Consider the following 23,233-nt stretch of genomic DNA (forward strand, 5'->3'; position numbering starts at 1 on the left):
ACATTTTGACACCCCTACTTCCTCATCCACTGCACAAACTATCAGCACATCAGAGAAACATTCTACCCCAAACTCCAGATTATTCACCTTCAATTCACAGAGCTGAATAGGCTGTTTTCATTTTAAAATGCTGCTGCTCCGTGTCAGTGTGGATGGGGGAAAACGGAGACATCGGAAAATTGAGGCATGGCGGCAGACATTCACCATCTGATTGGGGGTTTTTCCTCAATATTAAGTAGCCTACACACAGTTCAGTCTTAATTCCTTTGTTGTGGGGTGGGGGGGATGGGGGGGAGGGTGTTTGAATTTTGAATTGCAGCTTAATTTGCATATGGTAGTGATAATATTTTTTTTTTCAGAAGGAAGTGGGGAAATATATTTTTATTGTTTATTTTATATATATAAATATATAAAATTGTGTGTGTGTGTGTGTGTGTTTGTAAGCACATCACTGATGTTTTTATTGGTGTCCTCTCGTTTTGTGACAGGCGTTCTGTTTTATTTTTTATTGTTCAAATGATGGATCTATTCAACACTTCACCAAAAATCATCAATTATTCATTCATTCGTTCATTTTCCTTTGGCTTATAAATTTAGTTTACCCAATTCCCCTATAGCGCATGTGTGTGGACTGTGGGGGAAACCCGGAGCACCCGCAGGAAACCCACAGCAACACGGGGAGAACATGCGAACTCCACACAGAAATGATATCTGACCCAACCGGGACTCGAACCAGTGACCTTCTTACTGTGAAGCGACAGTGCTAACCACTGAGCCACCGTGCCGCCCCAGAATTTGTACATTGATGTGTTTTCAGAAATGTAGCTTTTGCTATTACAAAATTGGTAAGCACATACTGTTTGAGATAGATCAAGAGAGAATGAGAGAGAGAGAGTAGGTGGCCCTCTAGGGAAACTGAATTTTATTTTGTAATTCTGGGAACATGAATCAGACTGTGTGTGTTTAGAGCTGTATTAGATGTTGATATGCGTGTGATGAAGTCCAAATTGAGTGTTTACTTGATATGATATATGTGGGAGGGTTTATTATTGTAAACTATTCAGCAGTGCATATTAGCAGATTTCTGATGATTTTTGATGACTGCGCAATTAATAGACAGAAATTGAAGTCATCTGAAATGTTGTGCATGATCAGGATTTAATTGAGAGCCTAGATCCTTCCTAAATTTGATTTTAGATTTGAAATTGAGATAGTTTTAAAAGTTGATATAAAGGGATGGATGTATAAAGGGAGGGATGGATGGATGGATGGATGGATGGATGGATGGATGGATGGATGGATGGATAGATGGGCAGATGGATTGATGGATGTATAAAGGGATGGATGGATGGATGGATGAACAGCTGGATGAATGTATAAAATATTAGATGGGTGGATAAACAGATGGATGGATGGATAATGTGATAGATTGATAGATAAATAGCTTGTTGGATGGATGATTAATGGACAGATAGAATGATGGATATACAGTATAAGGGGGTAAATGGATGGATAAACACCTGGAAAGATGGTTGAATGGATGGATAAATGGACAGATGGATGGATAAAGGGATGGATGTATCTATAAAGAGATAGATGGATGGATAAACATCTGGATAAATGGATGAACAGATGTATAAAGGGATAGATGGAAGGTTAAACAGTTGGAAGAATGGATGGATGGATAAAGGGGTGGATGTATAAAGAGATAGATGGATGGATAAACATCTGGATGGATGGATGGATGTACTGTATAACGGAATAGATGGATGGATAAACACATGGATGAATGGATGAACAGATGTATAAAGGGATAGATGGAAGGTTAAACAGTTGGAAGAATGGATGGATGGATAAAGGGGTGGATGTATAAAGAGATAGATGGATGGATAAACATCTGGATGGATGGATGGATGTACTGTATAACGGAATAGATGGATGGATAAACACATGGATGAATGGATGGACAGATGTATAAAGGGATAGTTGGAAGGTTAAACAGTTGGAAGGATGGATGGATCGATAAACATCTGGATGAATGGATAGACAGATGTGGAAGGTTAAACATTTGGAAGGATGGATAGATGGATGGATTCATGGAGAGATGGATGGATAAATATCTGGATGGATGGATGGATGTATAAGAGGATAGATGGATGTATAAACAACTGAATTGATGGATAGATGGATGTAAAAATGTATAGATAGATGGATAAATGACTGGCATGCTGGATAGATGGATGTAGAAAGGCGTAGATGGATGGACAAATGGATTGATCGTTGTAGAAATGTATAATTGGGATTATAAAGGATTAATTAAGGATTAAAGGATAAAAGGGTTAATTTGTGGATGAATGGATGGAAAAGGGGATGTTTGGATGGAGGCATAAAGGGATAGATGGAATGATAGATGTATTAAGGGATAGATGGATAAACAGCTGGAAGGATGGATGGATAAATGAACAGATGGATGAATGGATGGAGTATAAGGGGATAGATGGATGGAGAAACAACTGGATGGATAGATAAGTGAAAGGGTGTAGATGGATGTATAAACAACTGGATGGATAGATAGATGTATGTAGAAAGGTAAAGATGGATGGATAAACAGATAAATTTATATATGTGGAAAAGTATAGATGGATGGGTAAACAGATGGATGGGTGGATGAATGGATGGAAAAGGGATGTATGGATGGATGTATAAAGGGATAGATGGAAAGATGGGCGTATAAAGGGATAGATGGATGGATAAACAGCTGAATTAATTGATGGATACATTTATAAAGGGATGGATGGATGTAGAATGGCATAGATGGATGGATAAACAGCTGGATGGATAGATAGATGTTTGTAGAAAGGTGAAGATGGATGGATAAACAGATAGATTGATCAATGTGGAAATGTATAGATGGATGGGTAAACAGTTGGATGGGTGGATGAATGGATGGAAAAAGGGATGTATGGATAGATGTATAAAGGGATAGATGGAATGATGGACATATAAAGGGATAGATGGATGGATAAACAGCTGAATTAATTGATGGATAAACAGCTTGAAGGATGAATGGATGGATGGATGTAGAAAGGCATAGTGTAATGGATAAACAGCTTGAAGGATGAATGGATGGATAGATGGGTGGATGGATGGAAAAAGTGATGGATTGATGAAGAGATAGATGGATGCATAAACAGATGGATGGATGAATAGATGGATGGATAAATAAACATAGTCAGACATCTTCATTGATCAATGAATAAGTGGATTCTCAAACAAATCCATAAGGAGATGGATGGATAGAAAATCATTTCACATTTATTCTTGATTCTTCTCTTCTGAGTCACTTTAATTGTCACTTTTAGTCAGTGAAGTTTAACAGAAACTTCAGTACTGGTGTGTGTGTGTGTGTGTGTGTGTGTGTGTGTGTGTGTGTGTGTGTGTGTGTTAGGGTCAAAGCCTCTAAGTGGAATAAGACGGCGTGACACATTTGATGTGCGGTATGGAGAGCTTTTATTTTAGTCTTAACTAAGCAGTTTATGTGTACGCTGGCACTGCTGTTTAATACTGTGTGTTTGGTATTTATATGCTTGTCTAATGAGCAGGCTGGGCTGAAGTGCTGGATCTGAGCTCTGGCTACAGTCGACATCAAACAACACACACACACACATGCTCGCTCTGGTGCAGAAACTAGTGAGCCGCCTACCCAGACAGCACTTGAAAGGCACCTTAGAGATAGTGCTGCAATCAGAGTGATGTATTTTAAGACGATTCACTGCTTCATCATTTCACAGTTGTCTGAATTTGGCTTTTTGGGCCTTTTTTATCTATTGGAAGCAACACATCCTAAATACACTTTTGTAGATTAGATTAGATTCAGATTAGATTCAACTTTTATTGTCATTATACAAGTACAAGTACAAGGCAACTAATGCAGTTTAGGTCTAACCGTTGCTGCGTCCCAATTCGCATACTATCTGTCCTAAATAGTATTTGAAAATAAAATTAGTAGGTTCCAAATCGTAGTATGTTGAAAATAGTATGCCAAAGGTTCCCGGATGGTTTACTAATTCTGGTAAAAACTTTTAAGTGTAGAAGCGTTCATACTCTAACCGCTGATATTGCCCACAATACATTGCGTGTTGGACATGAGAACTACAAATGCAGGTCAAAGTGTAAATAAACTACAAACATGGTGGATATATAACCATCAAGACCAACCATCGAGTATAGAGGCTTCGGTAAAGATGTTTGTATGACTGTAAATTAATATCTAGCCCACTGGAAAATATTTAAATAGCATTTTCTGTGTTATATTTCATCTGCAACAACAATACTGAACTTATATAAAGACGTGTTTGGACATTAACATCTGTATGAATAATTATCCAAAGACCTGAGGAGATTTCTCTGCATGAAAGACTTGTGAATGGCAGATTATCCTGCTGCTGCTTCACCAATAAGGTAGGGAATTAAATATGACAGAAATGTGGATGATGTGTGGATGATTGACAGGTTTGTAACTAAGCAACATAACGATCTGTTAACGAGGAAGTAGTTTGTCCCAAAGCTTGCATACTCTTCTGTTATACACTCAAAAGTATATATTGTTCCTTCTCAAAAAAGTACATTCTTTTAGGGTGTAGTATAAGTGTGCGAATTGGGCCGCAGCACAGGAGTGCAATAGCAGCAAGTGCAGCAAATAGGTGTAAGTTATGAAGTGCAATTATAGAAAATAGTTTAAAATGCTTTCCTATTGTACTTTATCAATTTGTGTGTGTGGATGTGTGTGTTTTCTCCAAAATATATTTTTTTGTAACTCTCCACTTAGCAGCACTTGGTGTATCATATTCTATAGTTTTATTCATTTCCATATTGTGAAGGTTTTTAACAAGGGATGTATTTATAGAGGATTTGCTTGCTCATAAAAAGCATTTCAAGAGTTCACACTTAGCTGATGATTGATTATAAAGCTTGTTTGGCATGCTGTCCTGGGAGAGAGCCCTGAGCTCATAAGATCCTCGAGCCCGGGGCTCCCTCCAGTTTGCAAGGCGAGAGGAGAGTTTGAGCCCAGGTAGATCTCGAGAACTCCCCTGCTGTAGCAGCTAATGAACAGATAGTGATTGCTCTTAAGAGATAACTACTTACTGGTAGCATGTCTATGGTGCTGATTTGGATTAGTCAATTAACTTAAGTAAGAACATGGGGAGAACGTGTAAACTCTGCACAGAAACGTCAGCTGGCTTGGTAAGGACTAGAACCAGTGACGTTCTTTCTGTGAGGCGGCAGTGCTAACCACTGGGCCACTGTGCCACCCATTTAGGAAAGGAGAAGGAGTAGGGGTGGAAGGGGGGTTTCTTCAAAATGAAGATGGCTGTTATATGGAACTGAGGGTATTTATAGTGGCTTAGGAATCGTCTGATTTCTGAATCATAAACTGAATAATGCAGGGCCGGCTGCAAGCAGTCATAAGCACATGATCCTCTCGAAATTATTGTATAAATGAACTTCACTTTGTTCTCCAAAAGTATGATCACAATATTTGCTGAATTATGGGGTGTATTAATGTATCGAATCAATCATCCTGGGATAACATGCTGGTATATTCATTTTCCTTTAGCTTAGTACCTTTATTCATCAGAGGTCGCCAAAGTGGTATGAACCGACAGCTTATCCAGCATATGTTTTACACAGCCGATGCGTTTTTAGCTGCAACCTAGTACTGGGAAACATCCATACACACTCATTCATATACACACTCATACACTATGGCCAATTTAGCTTATTCACCCATTTCAATTGCCCTATAGCGCATGTGTTCGGACTGTGGGGGAAACTGAAGCACCCAGAGGAAACCCACGCCAACACTGGAGAACATGCAAACTCCACACAGAAATGCCAACTGGTCCAGCCGGGGCTCAATTAAATTAAATTAAATTAAATTAAATTAAATTAAATTAAATTAAATTAAATTAAATTAAATTAAATTAAATTAAATTAAATTAAATTAAATTAAATTAAATTAAAATTTTAAAGTATTTTATATAACATTTTCCCCTATAGAGTGTCTTGTCATTGTACATTATTGTGAAAACCTATGCAATATTTATGCAATTAAAATATGTCATATGCTGTGCCATGGAATAGGACATATAATATAGAATATAAACTTATGAAAATATGTAATATTATATGGAATATATTATTAGTATCTTGGTAAAATGCATGAGATAGATTTTTATTTTTGGAAAAAACTGTATAATTCAGTAGCAAGTGCGTTTTATATAGAATTCAAATGCATATTTATTTTAAATAATTAAATAATGTATTTAACCAAAAGCAATCCCAGAATGCCTTGCACAGCTCACTCAGTTTTGAAACTGATCTTGTCTCTCTCACATTCACTTTTTTAGAAATCGAAGTCATTTCATGGATCATTTCATGGTTTACTTTATTGTATAACAGTATAATTCAAATGCACTGACATTTCATATACATAATCCAATAGCCAAAAGCCAATAGGCAATCCCAGAATGCCCTGCGGAGGAACAGATCTCATCTCTCTCTCTCTCAATCAAGTCTAAAAGCACATACAAATTAAGCAGTGACTTGTGCCGTGCTTATGTTTGGTATTTATTTTTACACCAGCGTTTGTGTGTGTCCGTGTGCTCTCAAAGGAGGTGATGTCATCACTCAGGCTTTCCTACTGTAAGAAATCCTCCAATGGCATTACATCAGAGCGCAGTGTCATCTGGAGCAGCTGCCGGCGGAGTCAGATTCATCCCGCTGTCCTTCCTCCCGTCTTATTCCCAAACGGCTTCTGTCCAGGAACGCTCCTCTAGAAATACGGATGAGGTCAGGAGTGTTTGGGACACTCTCTCGCTCGCTGACCTTGTCCTTCAGTGTTTAAGCATTCTTCAGCTGCACTTGTTGACTTGTTGTCATTTAAAGCTGGGAGATACGACAAAAAGCTCATGTCATATGTGTATATCATATGATATACGGTTGAAGTGAGAATTATTAGCTCCCCTGAACATTTCTGTTTTACGGAAAGAAGATATTTGAACACATTTCTAAACATAATTGTTTTAATAATAATTATTTCTAATACAAATGTATCTAGTCTTTGTCATGATGACATACAAGGGTTGGACAATGAAACTGAAATGGCTGGTTTTAGACCACAATAACAATTCATTATGGTGTGGGTCTCCTTTTTTCAGCCTATACAGCATCAATTCATCTTGGGAATGACAGATAGAGTCCTGATCAGTGGCCATTTTGAGCCATTCTTCTTGCAGAATAGTGGCCAGGTCACTACGTAATGCTATTGGAGGAAAACCTTAACTGACTTGCTTCTCCAAAACACCCCAAGTGGCTCAATAATGTTTAGATCTGGTGACTGTGCAGGCCATGGGAGATTCTAAACTTCACTTTCATGTTCATTAAACCGTCTGTCATCAGTCTTGCTGTATGTATTGGTGTGTTATCATCCTGATACATACCACCGCCTTCATGACACAATGTTTGAACTATTGGGTGCACATGGTCCTCCAGAATGGTTCGGTAGTCCTTGGCAGTGACGCGCCCATGTAGCACAATTATTGGGCCTATGGAATGCCATGATGTTGCAGCCCAAACTATCACTGATCCACCCCCATGCTTTAATCTGTGCATGCAACAATCTGGGTAGGACACTTCTTTGGGGCTTCTCCACACCGTAACTCTCCCATATGTGAGAAGGTGGACTCATCAGAGAACAATACATGTTTCATGTTATCCACAGCCAAGGTTTTTTGCTGCTGGCACTATTGAAACCGATGTTTCGCATTGGCACGAGTGACCAAAGGTTTGGCTATAGCAGTCCGGCCATGTATTTTGATCCTGTGGAGCTCCTGGCTCCTTTGGTGTATTACATGTGGAAATAATATTAATAAAAAGTAATGAATAAAGAATTAAACTATTTCAGGAAAATGTAAAACATGATATATATTAGTTTATTTTACATTGAATGGAGACAGTTCATTTTACAAATATATTTGTATTATATTATTTAATAACATTAATCATAATAAAAATACTAATCTAATTAATATTATTGCTGTAGCTGTACAATACTTTATTATTACTATTATTATTAATATTGTATATGGTATATACACACACACACACACACACACACTTTAGCTTACTCAATTCACCTATACCACATGTTTTTGGACTTGTGGGGGAAACCGGAGCACCGTAAGGAAATCCATGCAAACACGAGGAGAACATGCAAACTCCACACAGAAATGCCAACTGACCTAGCTGAGGCTCGAACCAGCGACCTTCTTACTGTGAGGCGACAGCGCTACCCACTGTGCCACCGCGTTGCCCCAATAATATTAATAATTTATAATATTAATAATAATAATAATGTCAATAATAATATCAATAATAATATCAATAATAATAATAATAATATCAATAATAATAAAATAATAATATCAATAATAAGAATAATGATAATAATAATATCAATAATAACAATAATAATATAATAATATCAATAATAATATTAATAATAATAATAATAATAATGATATCAATAATAATAAGAAGAATATCAATAATAAAAATAGTAATAATAATAATATCAATAATAATAATAATAATAATAGCAATGTTAATAATAATTATAATATCAATAATAATAATAATAATAATAATAATAATAATAACAATAATAATATGAATATGAATATGAATATGAATAATAATATAAATAATAATAATAATAATAATATAAATAATAAAAATAGTAATAATAATAATATAAATAATAATAATAACAATGTTAATAATAATAATAATAATAATGTTAATAATAATCATAATAATATAAAAAATAATAATATAAATAATAATAATAATAATAATAATAATAATAAAATAATAATAAAAAAATAATAGTAATAATAATAATAATAATAATAACAATAATAGGCAAAGGGTTATTGATTGAATTGTTAGATTAATCTAACACTAACCCTAACCTTGGTAATTGTTTTTAAATAAATAAACATATTGGACTGTTTTCAGGCAGCGTGTGTGTTTTTTAGCTAAGAATAGTGAACCAGTGGTTGTACTACAGTAATAGTGCTCTGTCTGTGTGTTTGTGTTCTGCAGGACTGAATCTGGGATTGTGAAACTGACCCAGCGACTCTCTCTGAAGGACAAACACTGCAGTAAAGAGGACAGGAGTCTGCAGTCCAGACCTCCGGCCTACAGGAGGCGCTCTCTCAGCGTTGACTGGTAACACTTTAACCTCAGCATTTCTGTCACAGCAAATCTGGTTTATCAATAATGCTGTTTTTACTGGCTCAAAACCTGTTTGAAAGAGGCTGACCAGCCATTTGGACTCAAAAGAGCGCAGAGAAGCCATGTTGGCTCTGAGTGCTGCTAGTTACCCAAGGTTTTTTCCTCTTCTCATCTTTTCAGACATCATGTCTCCAGCTATGACTGTCTCTCCCCCTCTGTTACGCCTTCTGCATGTCCAAAACTCAAATCTGAGGCCCTTCCAAGATGCGTGCAGAAAAACAAATCAGCTTTTCTTGGGAGATGATAAACATGCACATAATTTAGAAAGCATATGGATCTGTCCACCATTTTTAAGGCCAAATTTTGACTGAAATGACTCATTTGGCAACACAGGTCTCTCATTTAAAAGTCATGTCCCGTTTATTTTACAGCACTTACAGATGCAGTATCTGTTGTTTTACAAAAAAATCTTTGCTTATAATATCTTCATGCTTTTTTAAAGTCTGATTTAAATGATCCAGTTAGAGCGAGTATTCAGTTAATGATTCACCAATTCAAATGATTCAGTGTGAGTGAATCTCCAGTTAACAATTTGCTGATTCAAATGATTCGGTCAAAGAAAATCTCCTGTAAACAAACTCACTGTTTCAGATCATTTGTTTAGAGCGAGTCTCCAGTCAACAACACACTGATTCGAATGATTCGTTCAGAGCAAGTCTCCAGTTAACAACCCACTGACTCAAATTATTTGTTTAGAGCAAGTCTCTAGTTAACAACCCACTGATTCAAATGATTAGTTCAGAGCAAGTCTCTAGTTAACAACCCACTGATTCAAATGATTCGTTCAGAGCAAGTCTCCAGTTACAACGCACTGATTCAAATGATTTGTTCAGAGCAAGTCTCTTGCAGCTGCATGAATACTAAACCTTTAAATAAAAGTGAAACCATCAACAAAAGCCCGACCCCTTCTATGTTTACAAATACAAGCGCAGCTGTTGGGTCATTTCTGGTTAATGATGTCAGAATTTACTGGTATTTTGGAATGGATGTGTGATTGGTCCTTTCCAGTAAAATTCCAGCACGTCCTATGTGAACAGCGCTTTTTTGAATTTACCAGTTAAGTCGTTACAGAAATTTTCTGGATATTTACTGGTATCGCTGTGTGAAAGGGGCTAATGGCTACGTGATCAAGATTGCTCAGTAAGTAAATGCACTTATGCTGATAAATAGTCTGTGCATATATCATACTTTGGACATTTAATGTTTGTCATTCATTCATTTTCTTTTCGGCTTAGTCCCTTTATTTATCAGGGGTCAATACAGTGGATTGAACCGCCAACTTATCCAGCATATGTTTTATGCAGCGGATGCCGTTCCAGCTGCAACCCATCACTGGGAAACACCCATACACACTCATTCACACACACATACTACAGACAATTTAGATTACTCAATTCACCTATACCGCATGTCTTTGGACTTGTGAGGGAAACTGGAGGAAACCTATGTTAACAAGAGGAGAACATGCAAACTCCACACAGAAATGCCAACTGACCCAGGTGAGGCTCGAACCAGCAACCTTCTTGCTGTGAGACGATCGTGCTACCCACTGCGCCATTTACTGTTACTCATATTGACAAATGAATAATACCACCAGTCCAAAAATTTAAAAAAGTTTAAAAATATGACCATTTAAAGACCTATTAAAGGGATAGTTTACCCAAAATAAAAATTTGACTCACTGTTTTCTCTCCCTCAATGGTTTTATATTGTTATGATTGTTATGATTTTCTTTGAACACAAAAAAAGATAAGGCACTGTCGCCTCACAGCAAGAAGGTTGCTGGTTCGAGCCCCAGCAGGGCCAGTTGGCATTTCTGTGTGGAGTTTGCATGTTCTCCCCGTGTTGGCGTGGGTTTCCTGCAGGTGCTTCAGTTTCCCCCACAGTCCAAACACGCTATAGGTGAATTGGATGAACTAAATTGGCCGTAGTGTATGTGTGTGCATGCAAGAGTGTATGGGTGTTTCCCAGTACTGGGTTGAGGATGGAAGGCCATCTGCTGTGTAAAACATATGCTGTGGAATGAACAGTTGACAGTTCATTCCACTGTGGTGACCCCTGATAAATAAATGGACTTAGCCGAAGGAAAATGAAATGAAATTAATGAACAAAAGAAGATATGTCGGTGCAAATAGCCTAGTGGTTAGTGCGTCGACATATAGCACCCAGGTGCTCGCGGCGACCCGAGTTCGATTCCCAGCTCGAGGTTCTTTGCCGATCCTTTCCCTTTTTCTGCTCTCCATACTTTCCTGTCTGTTAATCTCCACTGTCCTGTCATTAAAGGTGAAAACCTCTAAAAAATTATTATGAAAAAAAAAGAAGATATTTTGAAAAATGTTTGAATCCATTGATTTCCATAGTTGGAAAAAGTAACACTAAGGTTTTCAGCATTCTATAAAATATCTTGTTTTGTGTTTAACGGTAGAAGGAAAGTCAGGTTTGGAACAAGTAAAAAGTGAGTAAATGATGACAGAATTGAAATTATTGGGTAAACTATTCGCCCTCCTTTTTTTGTTCCCTCTCAAATATTTCCCAAATGATGTTTAACAGAGGAAGAAATCTTTCACAGTATTTCCTATATCATTTTTTCTTCTGGAGAAAGTCTTACTTGTTTTATTTCAGCTAGAATAAAAGCAGTTTTTAATTTTTTAATGTCAATATTATTAGCCCCAAAAGCAATATTGTCTACAGAAAAGTCTACAGAACAAACCACTGTTGTACAGCGACTTACCTAATCACCCTAACTTGCCTAATTAACCTAATTAAGCCTTTAAATGGCACTTTAAGCTGTATAGAAGTGTCTTGAAGAATATCTAGTCTAATATTATTTACTGTCATCATGGCAAAGATAAAATAAATCAGTTATTAGAGATGAGTTATTAACACTATTATGATTAGAAATGTGTTGAAGAAAACAGAAATTGGGGAAAAAAACTATATGGGGGGCTAATAAGTCAGGAGGGCTAATAATTCTGACTTTAGCTGTGTGTATACACATATTACATACAGCTTTATCTGCTATCTTGATATTTGTCCAACTTTATATACAATAACATGCAATATTACCGTCCTACGATGTCGCATGTTTAAATAACCACAAAAAGTTATTTTAGTAAACTCTGTAGCTTGTACCTACTATGAATTAGATTTCCTGAACTACAAAAGAAAAAGTGCAGGAGAAGAGGCGCATCTGGGTCGTGGCATATGGCAGATTGGAGGCCGGGCTCCAGAGACGCATATAACTCCGGGGAGTCTCTGGGCGTCGTGTCCCCAGGATGTTGCCACCCTGGCTGGGCACGATGAGGGCTGGGCCCCCCTGTTTTTGGGAGCACGCGGAGACTCACACAGACTCCCTGTCACCTCCTGCACGCCGAGCTGTCTGTCGCCAGTGCCTCTTAGACTGGCCTAACGTCACACACACACACACACACACACACACGTACGGAGCCGGTGCACAAAGACACATCAGCGCACACGCATTCATACATTGATTGATCCTGCGCTCGTCCCCCTGCAGAACATCCCCATGGCGACGCTCTTCTGTCTCTGCTCATCAGAATTAGAGAGATTTGCCCCCTGGGGCGAGGGGCGAACAGGTGGCGGGCAGTTCAACTCCACACTGCACACACTCTCACAGGGGAGCGACGACAACACACGCGCATACCGCCGCATGCACACAAATACTCCTGCGCTTAATCTCTTAATCGGAGCGGATTAGAACGCATGCGGCCACAGCTGAAACACGCACACGCGGGATGGGAAAAGACCAGGCGGATTTACTGCGTTAAACAAACTCGCTCCCGTTCAAATGCCGTCAAAGTGGTGTGCGTGTTTCAGGTCAACCTCTCCAAATGCATTCGACCACTGTTTAATTCAATTCAAGTTTATTTGTATGGAGCTTTTCACAATAACTATTGATTCAAAGCAGCTTTACATACGGTGCACATTATTGATTACCAATCAAATATGGAAAAGTTAAGGTCATTAGTTACCATATCTTTATTAACTTTAACTAGTAACTAAAAGCTTTTAAAATGATTATATATAAAGATAGTTGACATGCAGTTATGTTTAATGTTATTGTAATGTCATCTAATTTTAAGTAATGGAAATGATTTAAGATATTTTGCAAATGTAGAAAACGTAGAAAAAATTGTGAAAAAACTTAATCAAATGTAAAGTTTTTGACATTTCGATTTTAACGTACCGTTGATAACGTGGCTTCAGTGTTGGGTTACAACAACCCAGCATTTTTTCACGATCAATAGTTTTATTGGTCATTTATTTTTTTGTCATGTTTTTTTTTTTTTTTTTTTTTTAAAGAAAATGATTCTGTTTATCAAGGCGGCATTTATTAATTGTTAAAAAAAAATCTTAAATTGTTAAATATGTATAAAAAAATTATGACTGCTTTCTTATTGTATGTAGTTTCAAATGAAATTATTACTCTAGTCATTATTGCTTTTATTACTATTACCATTAATAATAATAACAATGATAATAATAACAGTAATAATATTAACAATAATAATTAATTATAATAATAACAATAATAATAATAAATAATAACAACAATAATAATAATGATAACAACCACCTTAATAATAAATAATAATAAATAATAACAAGAATAATCAATAATAATAACTAATAATATTATTAATAATAACAATAATAATTAATAATAATGATAATAAATAATAATAATAACAATAATAATTAACAAATAATAATAATTAATAATAATAATAACAATAATTAATAATAATAATAATAATAATTAATAATGATAATAACATAATTAATAATAATAACAATAATAATGGGCGACGCAGTGGCGCAGTAGGTAGTGCTGTCACCTCGCAGCAAGAAGGTTGCTGATTCGAGCCTCAGCTGGGTCAGTTGGCATTTCTGTGTGGAGTTTGCAAGTTCTCCCTGCATTCGCGTGGGTTTCCTTCGGGTGCTCCGGTTTCCCCCACAGTCCAAAGACATGTGGTACAGGTGAATTGGGTAGGCTAAATTGTCCGTAGTGTATGAGTGTAAATGAGTGGGTGTGGATGTTTCCTAGAGATGGGTTGCGGCTGGAACGTGCTGGATACGTTGGCGGTTCATTCCGCTGTGGCGACCCCAGATTAATAAAGGAACTAAGCCGACAAGAAAATTAATGAATGAACAATAATATTAATAATAATTGTTATAATAATAATAATAATAATAATAATAATAATAATAATAATAATAATATTAATAATAATAATAATAATAATAATAATATTAAGAATAAGAATATTATTATTATTATTAATAATAATAATAATATTAATAATAATAATAATAATAATAATAATAATAATAATAATAATAATAATAATAATAATAATAATAATAATAATAATAATATTAAGAATAAGAATATTAATAATAATAATAATAATAATAATAATAATAATAATAATAATAATAATAATAAAATTATTATTATTATTATTTTATTGGAGTGATTTCTGAAGGATCATGTGATTGAAGACTGGAGTAATGAAGCTGAAAATTTATCTTTAAAATCACTGGAATAAATGATTAAATTAAATGATAAGCTATTTTTGAACAGTTATTTTATATTGCAATAACATTTCACAGTTTTACAAATTGATGAAATAAATGCAGCTTTGGTGAGCAGGACAAGCTTATTTTAACACATCGAAAATTCATACTGACCCCAAACTTACATGGTAGTGTATTTATTAACATATGTACAATATTCACCTCTCATCATTGGTTAAGTGAAATAATCCTGATGCATTCTAGTAATGAAATTAATAGTGACACTGACGAAGACACACAGCCGAAACATTTTTCTTTTCTCCTGTGATTTATTTAATGAATTATTGAGTGCGGAACAGTGTTGAGCGTTATGCATTACAAGTAACATGAGTTACGAAATAATATTACTTTTTTAAGTAACGAGTAATTAAGGAATACTTACTTAATATTATTTAGTAATAAAAATATATATTAAGTAATAATCTTTGAGCTACTTTTTAAAAAATGTGAGCTACTTTATAGTTTAGTTAGTTTTCTTTAAAAAATAAATAGCTGAATTAAAATGAACGCAGTCACATTGAATCCTGCAGTCAATAAGGCGATGCAAGAACAGACAGAAGTGAAGACGGCTGAGCCTTACAGTTCAGCGATGGAAATATTCTCATTATTTTGAACAGATGGAAGAAAAGGAGTTGAGGAGTATCTGAATGTGCAGTGATTTACTTTTTAATAAGACAAAAAGTACAAAAGTAGCAAATGCATTGCTTTAAATTGTCATTAATCTGCATATACAGCATGGGGTCAGGAAGTTCTCCAAAGATTTTATGTGTTTTTTTTAAGGTAAATGAAGGTTAAACTGTGTGTTGTTAATTGCAGAGCTCCTCTATTTAAAAAAAAGAAGAAAACCCTGCAAGTTCTGAAAGAGATCAAGCCTCAGCCAGGTCAGAAAAAGTAACCAAAAGTAACTCCAAAGTAACGTAACACATTACTTACCATAAAAAGTAACTAAGTAATGCTACTAATTACTTTGTTGGGGAGTAACTTAATAATTAATTGTAACTTAATTGTAATGCATCACTTTCTAAAGTAACTTTCCCCAATCAATACTGGTCCGTACCTCCTTTGGTGCTCGTCAATGTTACCTTTTCTGGTAAAAATTGTGTTGATTTACATTTGAGTAATGATAGTAATTAAATATACTTAATAATTGTCATTAGAACAATGGTACAATGCAAAAAAATCTACTATTGTGTACATGCAGAATATGTCATTTCTTACCCTTTAAATTCTGAGCTGAAATGTGACCTAATCTGACTTCTGATTGGTCAAGAGCATTTGCTTACTGAAGATCTGAGTGGAGACACGCAAACCTGTCGGCGTGTCTTTCAAACGGAGAGGGAATCAACTGATTAGCTTTGATTCCCTATTGTGTGTGTGTGTGAGAGGTCGAAGGGTTAGACTGGCTCCACCAGGCCTGAAGTACACAAGAGAGAGAGAGGGGTTCTGTTGACCCTAGTAACACACACACACACACACACACACACACACACTAATGGGTAATACTGTCCTCGCTGCCCCCCTCCTGTTGCTTACTGTCACACACACTCCCCCTCCAAATTTTGGCTGGCCGGACTGCAGTCTGTCTGGTGCCAAGAATCAAATTTCAGACTCTCCTTCTCGCAGCCGTATATAACCCTCGCTCAGGAGTCCCTCTGCCCTCTTTCCGTCAGTTAGAAGCAAATACTCCAAAAGAAAAAGAGAGGTCGTCATCTGCTCTTTGTGCATTTGACGTAAAACTTTCTAAATGTCACAGCTTTTGTTTGATTGATGGCGACGTGAAAGAATCAGACTGTCACTGGTGTTTCTTATAAAATTGCCATGCATTGATATTGTTGAGTTTGTTGCAGTCTAATGTGTGAAATTAAGCACATCAATGTAAGCTATGTACATATATTGACTTATTTTAACCCTTGTGTGCTGTCAGGGATGTTTTCATCCACTCTGGGGTGATTTTGAGTCTTAATTTGGCCACAGCTTTCTCTAAGTTTCAGCAAATGGACTGATTTTTGGTGGCAAATTTAATTTTGACACATAATTTTGGAAAATGCTTTGAAAATGTTCAAAAACTCAACAATACACTCTGGACAAATTGACAACCCTTTCGGTATGTTGGTGACTGTTTTTGCCCCATTGACTTCCATTATAAACACATTTTTTGATTGCAAAGCCATGACATACGATGGCCCAGTAGTGCAAAACACAACGCATTAAGATCACTAGGCAGCAACATTAAGATCACAATGCAAAAACATTTCAAAAAGCAAACATTAATTTCACAACGCAAATACAATAACAGTTTGTCATTTTTATTGTTGGTCATCAGTTGCAGTGGAAATAAAGCTTAGTTTCTGGCTTTTATATCGAGTATAGTGTGTGTATGTGTGTGTGTGTGTATGTGAGAGAGAGAACTATGCACACTTACCTTGATAGATCTCTCAGAACACAGTAAGTGTATTCTACACACACACAATATAATCTTCTGTTTTACTCCACTGAACTCCATAAAGCCAGAATTTTTTTTTTTTGCACAGGCTTATCTAAAAGGTTAATGGTGCCAACGGATGATCAACAGTGAAAATGATCAATTGTACCTCTTCAGAATCAAACCACAATCAGAGAATGCAGGATTATATGCTGTCATGGCTTTGCAATTAAAAAATGCAGTTATAATGGAAGCCAATGGGGCAAAAACAGCCACCAACATAACCAAAGGGTAGTCAATTTGAACAATACACAAGGGTTAAAAAAGCAGCGTAACAAGTATAATCATTCATGCTTTTGTTAAACTTGTGCTTCGTAAAGAAAAGAGTTTTGTCTTTTTTGTCTGACATGTTATTTGTTATAGCCAATGCTGCCTGAACTGTTACAAATTGATGTGATTTTAGAATTGTGGGTACATTTTGTGTCACTATGAAGAGCTTATCATTTGAAACGGTTTTAATAGTAGCACAATTTATATTATTTCTAATAAAGAAGTTGTATGCATATTCAAAATATTGAAAATATTAACTTTAATTACTCTCACTTTAGCCATTTTTGACTCTCTCATAAAACATATGCTGTAATAGTTGGCGGTTCATTTCACTGTGGCAACCTCAGAAAATGAATCAATGACCTCCTCTCGAATCATACATTCAACTTCAATTATCATCAAATAATTAAGTATAATTTTCATTTTGTGTGTGTGTGTGTGTGTGTGTGTTGTGTGTGTGTTTACTCTACTAAGTTCTACTCTATTTTCTGTATCAATTGTATTTTTAGTTTTAAAAAATACATTGAGTGTCTGTCCCTACTCTGGTCATCTCTGTTACAACAGTTAAATAAATGCAGCACAATCTGTAAAGCACTGAGAGAAAATGCATGTGATTTGATGTCACTCCCTTTTTCTCATTAATTTGTACAAAATATTTAGGATACAATAATATCAACAGATGAATTATGTCAACTCTGTTATTGTGATATTTCATCATTAATTTCTCATCAGTTCATTTCTCATTCACCTTACAAAAGCAATACTATGATAAATATACATATAATTTTGTATTAGACACGTCATGTGAGGTTTGGTTTGAAGTTAGCATCTCGAGCTAAAGCGCAAAATGAGGGAAAATGTCAAGTCTGTTATGGTTTTAAAAAAGTTGAACAACAGTTATTAGCAGAATGAAATGTTCCCTGTCATCTTTAAGAATTTATTAATTCATTAATTTTCCTTCAGCTTAGTCTCTATTTCAGAGGTCACCACAGCTGAATGAACCGCCAGCTATTCCAGCATATGTTTTACGCAGTGGATGCCCTTCCAGCCGCAACCCAGTACTGGGAAATACCCATACACTCTCATTCATACACACACACACACACACACACATACACTCATACAGACCCCTATGGTGCATGTGTTGGGACTGTGGGGGAAACAGGAGCACCTGGAGGAAACTCATGCCAACACGGTGAGAACATGCAAACTCCACACAGAAATGCAAACTGACCAGCGAACCTTCTTGCTGTGAAGCCACAGTGCTAACCACTGAGCCACCGTGCCGTCTCCATTAAGAATTTTATTTATTATTCTACATTAATACCTGATTCTGTTTGCTGTAAATTATACCTTTGTTGTGTCATTCAAGTTTAAAGAATATAAATGGAAAATACTTAAATGTACCCGCAGTTCTGGAATGAGTCACATGTTAATGAACAGTTTCCTGTAGTTTGTGATTAATGAGTTGCATTATGAGGCCCTGATCTCTGCCACAACCACTTTTGATGTTGAAAAGTGCACAAAGTGGCTTTTATTGGCATTTTAGCACTTTGAAACCATACTTTGTGTTTAAATTAAAGTGCAAAATGCAGAGTTTTTGACTGCAAGCTCACAATATAATGTTTAAAAGTAAAAATAAATTGAGTAAAAGTCACTTTGTTAAGCTGCAGAGATAAATGTTCAACATTAAAGGGAACGTTCACTCAAATCTCACACTGAAGGGCTTTTAAACTTATGATTTTCTTTCTTCTGTTAAACACAAACCAAGATATTCTGAAAAAACGATGAGGGGAAAAAACACCCCTTCGCATCCATAGTAGGAAAAAAATATCAATGGTTGAATATCTTCAATATATATTTTTTGTCTTCTACAGAAGAAAGAAACTCAGAAAATATGCTTGGAGCGAGTGGAGGATGAGTAAATGATGACACATGTGTTAAATTATAAGGTTTTTGGAGCAGAGATCAAGGCCACTTAATGCCATTTAAAAGCATAAATAATTGATAAAACAGCTGTGAATCACTAGCTTCAGGCAACATTTAATTAACAAATATGCTTCATTGTGTGCTTTAGTTCATTAATATTATGAAAGACAGTATTCATTGAAAACAACGCAACCGAAGGGTTGAGTCAGAGAATGTAAACCGCAAAGTGGCCATGCAACATATTTAAGAGCTTCACTCTGCATTTAAAATCTTAATTAGCACTTAAAACAAATATTGTTCCATAGAAAATCAAAAGATGTGACACATTTGAGTGTTCAGAGAGCCTCTGTGTCATTCTGTAACTAAATGAGTGCTTGGAGTCCTCCCAATAACACAAAAAGAACTATTCTGCACTTTAAAATTGAACATATATAATTAAACACCTCTCTGATATGATGGCTGCAGTTCACTGAACGGCCACTAGGGTTGCTGATTAATTCTACAAATTTCTAAAGTATAAATTAAACAAAAAATATTGCAATATTTAGTTTTTTTTAAACTAAAAAAATAATCTATAATCATATATTTCGCTCAAATAAAAATACAAATGAATAGTTTTCCCACTGATTTCCTCTATAATAGTGTCAATGACTTATTTGAAAACAAATTCTTTTTTTAAGATTTAGTTTTGGCCTTTTTGCCTTTATTAAGTGGATAGGACAGTATTTCAGACAGGAAGTGAAGTGGGAGAGAGAGAGGGGGTAGGGATGGGAAATGTCCTCGAGCCGGGATTCGAACTCGGGACGCCCTGAAGTGCTACTGCACCATATGTCAGCGGCCACTAGGCTATTGCGCAGAGAAAACAGAATTCGGAGGCAAAGAATAATCACGATTAATCACATCCAAAGTAAACATTTTGTATTTATTTGACATAAGTGAAATGTCTGGCATGAAACTAAATGCGTGCACAGGCTGATAGGTCACCTAATCTGCTTCTGCATCATTATTTACATGGCGCAGGAGATTGGTTGCTGCGGTATGTTTTCAAAGACCCCCTTCCACCCCAGCTCCACCTGTGTTTAGATCTGCTACAGGGGTAACATGTATATTATGTTTCCAGCAGCAGCGTGTTATATTCTCAGACGGCATGTCTGTGTATATACTGACAGTAGAAGGTCTCGGTACCTGCTCTGCCATAATAATCAAAGCAGCAGCAGCATAGCAGATCTATACCGCCAAGAACAAATACATCAACATTGTCGTATACATATTCATTACCATACTAAATCCCGAGAGTGTTCATGACAGAATAAATGTGTGTGCACTGTGTATATTTATTTTGTATTCATGCATGCATATATTTCAGAACGTTTATTTATATTTAGATATAAAATATATATGATACAAATGATATATAAATGTAAATATCTGTTACAAAAAATGTATAGTTTTGTATGCATGTATGTTTTTATATCCCATATACGTTATAAATATATAATATACACACATATATTGTGATTAATCTTGGCCCAGCACTAAGTCAAAGATGCAAGCTCGAGAGCTTGAATTACACTGAATTCTCCACTGTATGCTGAAAGTTACTCTAAATGTAGAACTAGGTTCTTGCTGTCAGTTGTGTGTTTATCTCTCTCACTGTGATGAAAACCATTTTTATTTTCCAAAGAGACATTGAAAGTCAATCTGTGACTTACATCTTTCCCATCACGATGCACATTTGCCTAAACAATGCACTAAATCGCTATTTGGCTATTGGCTAACATTTCTGAATAGCCTGCATGACGTCAATGGAAAAATCATTTCAGAGCAAGTTGTTAAATTTTTTTATGAAAGCTGATAATTCTTTCTGTCTTTGGAGTAACATGCACCGCCGAACAAAACCTCAGGAACACTATAAAAATAAATAAATAAATGAAACAGTGCGTTCAAGTCGCCGTTTATTTTCTGTATGGCAACATCAGAGCTAAAAGGAGTGAGAGAAACACACCGCCTCTCCGGCTTTTATCATGGTTTCACGTGAAACAAAGCAGATAATTTAGCAGCCACATTAGCAGCACTATCGGGCAGAGTTTGATCTCGGAGGTAAATGTGAACATGTGTTCGGGGAAACGGTAAAGAGTAATCTCTTACCATCAGCGAGCTCAACACATGCACATGTGTGCGGGATTGCATGTGTTTACATGCGCCTACTGTTCTCAATGGCTATTATTCTTAGACGGAGGCATTACTCACTAAATTTTCCATACTATGGCCTATTCTCATTTAGCCTTGACTTACTGGACGTGTTAAATGTGCTCGTATTTGCGTGCTAAATTTTGCTTCGCCTTTTGATGTGATGCCAGATGCAGTCCCCAGATATTTCAGCACTTTCGCCCCCAACTTGACTCTCTGTGTGTGTGCGCGCAATGCAAATTAGTGTTTGATGCAGAGTAACACTTTTCACAAGTTCCAATCGATGATTGATTTGAGAATGTCTGGAAATGTTGATTTGGTGTCTTCATGAGCAAAACCAGATGATGACTGTTCTCCAGCGGGATTCTGAAGATCATCTTGAGTATCAATAGAAAATGGAAGTCACATGATCAGTGATGCATTTGATCAGTAACAGAACGCATTCTGAAATATCAATCTTTGTTTTCGGAATGTCTCAGAATTCTAAAAATGTGTTCATTTCCAGCATGCTGGGGTCTCAGTGTGTTCTTGGACCTCACAGTAGTGTGTGCTGGGAAACGGTGTGTGCGTGTCTGTTCTATTCTATCACTATTCGTCTGATGGGGTGCTGAGACGGCTGTGTTAACATGTGGTGTCCCTGTTTCTTTTGTCTTTCTCTCTTTATCCCTCGTTCTTTCATCTGCTAGTCTTTCATGTGAGTGTGTGCGCCGTTCGCTCGGCAGCCCGTGTGTTCTGCACAAGAGGAGAAACTTTAAGCCTGGAGATCAGCCGCCTTTGAAACTGATCCGGCCCTGCCACAAATATACCCACTTTTATCTGCACACAGCACATACCTGCCCGTTAAAATAACCGCGTTATTATCAGAGCACTCGGAGGTGTTTGCCTGTTTCTGGCTGACGCGGACAATAGTCCGTCCTAATACGAGAACATTTGTGACAGTTGTAGTTCTTGGAGCGCTTTGTTCCCCTTCCAAATCTGAAGCCCCTCTGAATGAATGCTGAGATCTGAGCGTGGTTCCGCAGTATTTATATTAGCGCTCAATCAGTGTGGCTTTTTAACTTATTTCAGCCATAATCCTCCCTTTTTTTGTAAAATGTTACAATTGCAAGCAATGTAACAAAGCAGCTAATTTACAAAGATAAAGGCAAAAAATAAGAATGAACTATTTGTGTGGTTACCTTATTTGTTTTAAGGTGACATTCATACAGTGTAACTCTTCAAAGCTAAGTAATATTAATTCATTACATGTACTTACTATATGGTTGGGGTTAGAATGTGGGTTAGGTTTATTATGTAACTATGCGTAATTCACTATAATTAAAGTGTACCATTTGTTTTCATTTAGAGCTTCTTTTTGTGTATCCAAGATATTTTATACACTGAATATACACTCATGTCCAC

The 23,233-nt window shown here is 36.1% G+C and overlaps 1 protein-coding gene across 1 annotated transcript in view; it reads left to right on the forward strand.

Annotated features, from left to right (window-relative positions):
• Positions 1-23,233, forward strand: part of LOC130218595 (ankyrin repeat and fibronectin type-III domain-containing protein 1) — a 173,625-nt gene that overhangs the window by 106,738 nt on the left and 43,654 nt on the right. The window contains exon 6 of the mRNA XM_056450830.1: positions 9,169-9,294. Coding sequence (XP_056306805.1) covers positions 9,169-9,294 — 126 coding nt within the window. The remainder of the gene's footprint in view (positions 1-9,168; positions 9,295-23,233) is intronic.

The sequence above is a fragment of the Danio aesculapii genome, chromosome 24, assembly GCF_903798145.1.
Source record: "Danio aesculapii chromosome 24, fDanAes4.1, whole genome shotgun sequence".
Classification (NCBI taxonomy): Eukaryota; Metazoa; Chordata; class Actinopteri; order Cypriniformes; family Danionidae; genus Danio; species Danio aesculapii.